General features: G+C 35.5%; 1 protein-coding gene across 1 annotated transcript; it reads left to right on the top strand.

The window, feature by feature from the left end:
- Positions 1–487: 487 nt before the first annotated feature.
- LOC138914855 (protein GVQW3-like) lies at positions 488–964 on the top strand. The gene has a single exon (XM_070219552.1). The coding sequence runs from the start codon at positions 488–490 to the stop codon at positions 962–964; it is 477 nt and encodes a 158-aa protein (XP_070075653.1).
- Positions 965–7,463: the final 6,499 nt, after the last annotated feature.

Here is a 7,463-nt window from a genome sequence, read left to right on the forward strand (position 1 = left end):
GGGGGACTTAAGTTTCTTAGCAACATTATTGGTGTACCAATTTTTTGCGTAAGAACGTGCAAAGGCAATCCTGCTGGATTCGGGATCTTAAGAAATTCAGTAGGATAATGCACAGCATCTTCTACCTCAGTAACAGTGTCAACTGATTTGTAAGTAAGTTCCTCACCGTTAAATGATTTTGAAAGATGCTTATTTATTGAAGCAGCTCTGTCATTTCTTGAAGCTAATATTGCTCTTTCTGATAGCCAGTCCAATGACTTGTGAACAATATTTGAAATATCTGGAAAATTTTTATACCCGTTACTCGTACGAGGGTGGTCCGATAAGTACTTAGCCTCACCGCCCGAAGGCGCCACTATCGCAAGAAAACTTTTCTATCGTGTAGTACATTCTAGTAGACGGCTACTGTCTAAATTTCAGCCGAATCGGACTCGTAGCTTTGTTTTGCCAGCGTGTGGCATCATACGTGTTCGCGGATTTTAGAAAAATGGAGAAAGAGCAATATCGGTCTGTGATTCGATTCTTGTTTTTGGAAGGGAAATCACGCAGCGAAATCAAAGAGCGCTTGGATGCTGTGTACGGTGACTCTTCTCCTTCGATAGCGACCGTCAAAAATTGGTTTAACGAGTTTCAACGTGGTCGCACGTCGGTTTTTGATGAGCCACGCCCAGGTGCCCCGAAATCGGCTACCACGGAGGATAACGTCCAAAAAGTCCACGATCTCGTTTTGGCAGATCGCCGATTGAAGATACGCGAGATAGCTGAGACAGTACGCATGTCAAAAGACCGCGTGGGTCACATCCTGCATGAAATTTTGGTCATGAGAAAGCTGTCGGCGCGATGGGTGCCGCGATTGCTCACTCCGGGCAACAAACACTTCCGCCCTCGCCAAGGCCAAATTGGTCGAATTGGGCTACGAACTGCTACCCTATCCACCATATTTTGCAGGTTTGGCCCCGTGTGACTTCTTTTTGTTTCCAAACTTGAAAAAGTCTCTCGCTGGACAAAAATTTGCGTCGAATGAGGAGGTCGTCGCCGCCACAGAGGCCTATTTTGCAGACCTCGAGAAAACTTATTTTTCAGACGGGTTAAAGAAGTTGGAGCATCGCTGGGTCAAGTGTATCGAGCTAAAAGGAGATTATGTTGAGAAATAAAAAGCCATTTTTCCAAAATTTTCGTTTTTCTTTTGGAGGCTAAGTACTTATCGGACCACCCTCGTAGAGTAAAAGGGTATATTAGATTCGTGCAAAAGTATGTAACAGGTAGAAGGAAGCGTTTCCGACCCTATAAACTATATATATTCTTGATCAGGATCACTAGCCGAGTCGAGCCATGTCCGTCTGTCCGTCTGTCCGTCTGTCTGTCTGTCTGTCTGTATGAACGCTGAGATCTCGGAAACTACAAAAGCTAGAAGGTTGAGATTTTCCACGCATATTCTTGGGCTTCCTACGCAGCGGAAGTTTATTTTAGCCGAGTGCCACGCCCCCTCTAACGCCGACAATAGCCCACTAACGATTTTAAAATGTGTCTGGCGCCCACACCTTTTAAGATTTCCGAGAAGTATAAATGCAATTTTGTTGTGCATATTTATACCTATCGAAATGTAGAAGACATTTTTCAAATCGGACCATTCATTAAAAAGTTATACGCAATCAAAATTTCTATATCTATCTCCCTCGCACTCCCTTCAGCTGAGTTACGATTATTAGTCGGGACACCAACCCGAGTACAGCGTTCGCTTTAGCTGAGTGACGGGTATTAGATAGTCGGGACACGAACCCGACTATAGCGTTCTCTCTTGTTTGATGTAAGTTCTTCCAAAGTGTTAACAACTGTACCTAAACTTGATAAAATTATTATTTTTCCATCAACAGTTGGATAACACTAGTTTACAAAATAATATTCTTGGTGTGCTTCCCAGCAATTGATGGCAAATTCTGTTAGTGCTGGACCCTTAGATCACAAAAATAGCACTTATTTTTTTTTCGACGGCACAGTTTTTTTTTAAAGATTTTTTAAAGTTCGAAATGTTAAATTTCGGACTTTTTTCGAATTTCTTCTTATATCTCGGCAGATATCCACTCGGTTGGGCCAGTTTTAGTTTTATTTTAAAGTCGATAGATCAGAGCTTAACTTTGCCATACAGATCAATACGATTGGATGAGTAATGGCAGCGCAGAAGCTCGACAAAGAGGAAAAATGTGTTTTTTTGTCGTCTGTAAGTCGGCTGTATATATCGTAAAAACTCGAAATAAATCCGTTGAAAAATCATAATGGGTACAAACTTAAAGTTTACATCCTACCGAATAAAACAAGCCGGATATGGCCCAAATCCATGGAAAACTGGATTTTTAAAGTTCGGATTTTTACACTTTTTTCGGTTGACAGAGTCCAAATTTAAGATTTATCATAGGCGGCGACATGTAAACAAAAATGAGTGGTGACGGCAGCCGGGTCAAAAAATAGCTAAATTTAAAAGCTAGAAAATTATAAAATAAATTTAATTTCTGAAAATTCCTTTAAAAATATAAAATTGCTTGCGTTATGACTGTGAGTATTTTTAACTAAGTACTATCCATTTGGATAGTTCATTCTTATGAAAAAAGTAACCTTAATTAAAAAATTCACTTTAATAATTTTCTAGCTTTTAAATATCTGATTTAGCTATTTAGTGACCCGGCTGCCAACACCAATTATTTTTGTTTACATGTCGCCGCCTATGATAAATCTTAAATTTGGACTTTGTCAACCGAAAAAAGTTGAAAAATCCGAACTTTAAAAATCCACCATAAATCCAGTTTTCCATGGATTTGGGCCATATCCGGCTTGTTTTATTCGGTAGGATGTAAACTTTAAGTTTGTACCCATTATGATTTTTCAACGGATTTATTTCGAGTTTTTACGATATATACAGCCGACTTACAGACGACCAAAAAACACATTTTTCCTCTTTGTCGAGCTTCTGCGCTGCCATTACTCATCCAATCGTATTGATCTGTATGGCAAAGTTAAGCTCTGATCTATTGATCAACCAACCGAGTGGATATCGGCCGAGATATAAAAAGAAATTCGAAAAAAGTCCGAAATTTAACATTTTAAACTTTAAAAAATCTTTAAAAAAAAACTGTGCCATCGAAAAAAAATTTAGTGCTATTTTCGTGATCTAGGGGTCCAAATCTAACAGAATTTGCCATCAATTGCTGGGGAGCATTTCTCCATCTCCTATTTTAGGTAAAGTTTGGGCAAAAACACCGGCCGTTCTATCACCTAGTAAAAGAAATATAAATATATACATATATCAACTTTAATTATTTTTATACCCTTGTAGAGGGTATTATAATTTCAGTCAGATGTTTGCAACGCAGTGAAGGAGACGTTTCCGACCACATAAAGTATATATATTCTTGATCAGCACCAATAGCCGAGTCTATCTAGCCATGTCCGTCTGTCCGTCTGTCTGTCTGTCCGTATGTCCGTTTCTATGCGAACTAGTCTCTCAGTTTTAAAGCTATCGCGATGAAACTTTCCCGAAAGTCTGCTTTCTATTGCAGGTAGTACATATGTCGGAGCCAGCTGGATCGGACCACTATATCTTAAGGCTCCCATAGGAATATTAAAACATATATAAGAAAATTCATTGTTACTTTGTAGAAAGTAGGCGTTTTAATTCTTGACTACTTAAAAACAATATTCAAAAATAGAAACGCTGAATCTGGAATCCCTGGAACTGCACCGAGTGAGTATTACTTTATCTGCAAGGGTATATAAGCTTCGGCTGGCCGAAGGTAGCTTCCTTTCTTGTTTGAAATGGTATTTCGAAGAAAAAAATGACAATCATAAAGCAGAGTCAGGGGGTGGAAAAGAGATGGAGATATATAGTTGCAAGCGTGTGCAACATCAGCTACTTTTAAATCGGGTACTAAAAATAGTAAAAAGTTAAAAATTGAAGCCGTCATATTTTTTAAACTTTTATTATGTTTTTAACTATTTTTTAGCGAAAACACGGTATCGATTGGTTTAACGGTTTAGCGTACAGGATTTAATTTTCTAATTGAATGAGTTTGGGGCACTTTGGTGAGGGATTGGTCACCAATAACTATAAACTAAAGTCTACAGAAATTAAAACCGTATTAAAGCACATTTTATATTTTTAAGGAAGCGCAGGGAAATGCATGGCAGAGGAAGAGGGAGGGAGACGGAATCATTTGTTGACAATTTGTATGAAAATGCAGAGAGAGATAGCAATATGCAGGCAGCAAACGTACATACATATGTATGATGCTTATGGAGACACTTGAATTCGATAATAGATCGACTTTTTCTTATTTTCTTTGTTTAAAAGATAGCTAAAGCTTTGGTAAAACCTTCAAATGAATCGTTAAAGCCTAACGAAAAACTTTACCGAAGGAATTTTTGATATTCAGTTTAGAAGTACCATTTTTCGACGTTTGAAGATATTTTTGGCTAAATTGTAATTTTAGGAGGGGTTCTAAAAATAGTAAAAAGCACCACTTGGAGAGCCCCAATAAATCTTAGCAAATCAGTTTAAAGTTATAAGAATGTAATAGAAATGCATATTAATATTGTTAACCAGTTGTTTTGGCTGTGCGTTGATTCCCAGTTTTCTTACTGATAGCTTTATATATATAGAAGATTACTATTACTATGTTTATACGATGGGATTCACGATTTCTTAAAAGCGCGATCTAGAAATAACCCCTGTTTATACGACATCCAAGAATTCATGCTTTTATTCACTCTCAGCTGATAGAGATGCCGGACCGGTAAAAATATCTAATTTTTAGTACCACTGATTAGAATTGATTAGAATTGGAGGGGTAAAATGTGGTCAGTAGCAAATTCAACCCAGAACGGATTGACCTAAAAATCTAGAAAAATCAAATTTATTCGGAAATATTTGATGTTCATAATCTTATGGCATACCCGCAAATAACTGCATTTAAATTTTTTGGAGATTCCAAGTCCCCAATATTTTCATATTTTCCGCACATGTTTGTATGTATGTATGTCCTGCTGTCGCACTTTAAGTGTGACCGAGCAAGGGGAAAATGGAAATATCACAGCCAACACATTTAAAACGAAACTACCACACTCATAATACGTTTAAAATGCGCGGTTAAAAAATCGATTATATCGCAAATCTTTTCTTTTGCGCCTTTTTCTTAAGTAAACGTTAAATTTTAAAATATCGGTAGACCTTATAGAAATCCCATTAAGCTGAATTTTACAGTCGAAATTTTCCTTAAAATTGCTTTTGGTTTTTAAAATGCAAATGCCGGATCGGCAAACTATTTATTAGTTTTCAAATGTTCAGATATTGACAAATTGTTGATTTGTAAAAAACATTATTTCGCTCCGTTGCACACACACATGGACGAAATATTTAAAAGCCATAAATGAGTTTTTTAAAAACACAATCCCTAGATATGTGCGTGTGTGTGCATTGCAGCTGACTAAGGAAGTTAGATACGCTTAAATTCAAATTAATGATAATACTGATATCCTTTTGCATAAAAAAAAATTGCATTTACATTTCTACAACAGATCGAAGACATTTTCTTATAGATTTTTAAGTTTTAAAATGCAAATAGCATTGAAAGTATTAAAAAAAAACTAAATGTTCAAATCAATTGATTCTCTTACCCTTTCTTACACGTGCCTCATATTGTTTAAACAAATGGAAATGTTTAAACAATTTGATTCACGGCATCTCCTTCCACCTGCCTTCCTTATTATTAATATTATTCTAATCAAGGTAAAAAAATTTGTGTGAAAACAAAAATACTGAAACAAAATATCAATGGTAAAATGCAGTAATATGGAATTGCCTTTCTTGATGTCTTTTCTTAAATTAGTCGAATATATAAAGCAAAACATTGTCTGTCTGTAGGTCTGTAGGTTGAGACAGTCTGTAACCTGAGACACTCAATTTTCTCAAAACTTTTCCACTAAAAAATTTTATTTATTTTTTTTTTGTAGTCCTTTTCAGTGACAAAACTTTTGGGGAAAACATTATAAGCCAGGCTCTAGCCAGATTTAAGCTGTGAGAGTCGTGTACCATTTTGCACCAAAAAACTTTTTGCCCACTTTTTTTTTTTTAATCTATTAAAAATTAATAACGCGCTTGGTAATACTATATATTAGCTGACTCACAGCCGAAATTCGCGAACAAATTATCCTCGATGGACCGCGATTTCTTAAGAATTTACGTGCAAAAAGAACTTGGCGGTCGGCCATGGTTCTCTTGTAATTGAATTTCAAAATTCCCGGGTTTGCTATAAAAAACAAGGGTGCTTTTCTCATATTTTCAATCAAAGTTAATACGTTTTAATGAGTTCCTATAAAATTATTTAATTGTTTAAGGGGTTATATACCTTTTTGAGCGAAAAAATTTAGGGAACTTTGGATTTTTTTTCAGGTGTGTAGCAATTATTTTATGAAACTGAAGTTATTATTTATTGATAGTACATGTTTTTATCGAAACAACAAGCGTTTGATCTTGAAAATATATGAACAATTTACAAAGTTATGGCAATTCTCTCGGAACCCTTTTTTTATAGCGGCTTGCGGTGACCACGATTGCACAAGAACTGTTTGATCGATCTTCTTCATTTTTTTTAAAATTATTCGTAATGATTGTGCCGAGTTCGTGAAAGATTATTTTCAAAAATATTTGCTTTTTTCTGCATACAGGAAAAATTTTTCCAAAAAGTTGATTTTTCGAGTACTAAAAATTGCATTAAAAAATTTTTATCTGCGAAATCAAAATTGACGCATAAAAACTGAATCGTTCACGAACTCGGCACAATCATTACGAATAATTTAAAAAAAAAATGATGAAGATCAATCAAATAGTTCTTGTGCAATCGTGGTCACCGCAAGCCGCTATAAAAAAAAGGGTTCCGAGAGAATTGCCATAACTTTGAAAATTGTGCATATATTTTCAAGATCAAACGCTTGTTGTTTCGATAAAAACATGTACTATCAATAAATAATAACTTCAGTTTCATAAAATAATTGCTACACACCTGAAAAAAAATCCAAAGTTCCCTCAATTTTTTTCGCTCAAAAAGGTATATAACCCCTTAAATGAGTTCCTATAAAAAAAATTTAGAATTTTTTTAATTTAAATAGTTTTAATGAACACTTTTCCGCACCACCATTGAGGTAAAGTTCCAGGTTTTTTCTTTATAACCTTTTATGACCTAGAAATCTCTCTGCTGAAGTATTTCCGAATAGGCAGTATTTGAAAGTAGTGCATTTAAAAAATAAAGTAAAAGAAAGACAGTTCCTCTTTTTCAGTATTAAACAAGTAGTTTTAGCTGAATAAGGGTTGTTGTGTCGCTCAGAAAAACACATTCAAAGAACGGTTAAAATAATTAATCCTCCTTGGACCGCGATTTCTTCTGATTATCATAATAAAAATACACATGTGGTCATCT

The sequence above is a fragment of the Drosophila takahashii genome, chromosome 2L (assembly GCF_030179915.1).
Source record: "Drosophila takahashii strain IR98-3 E-12201 chromosome 2L, DtakHiC1v2, whole genome shotgun sequence".
In the NCBI taxonomy this organism is placed as follows: Eukaryota; Metazoa; Arthropoda; class Insecta; order Diptera; family Drosophilidae; genus Drosophila; species Drosophila takahashii.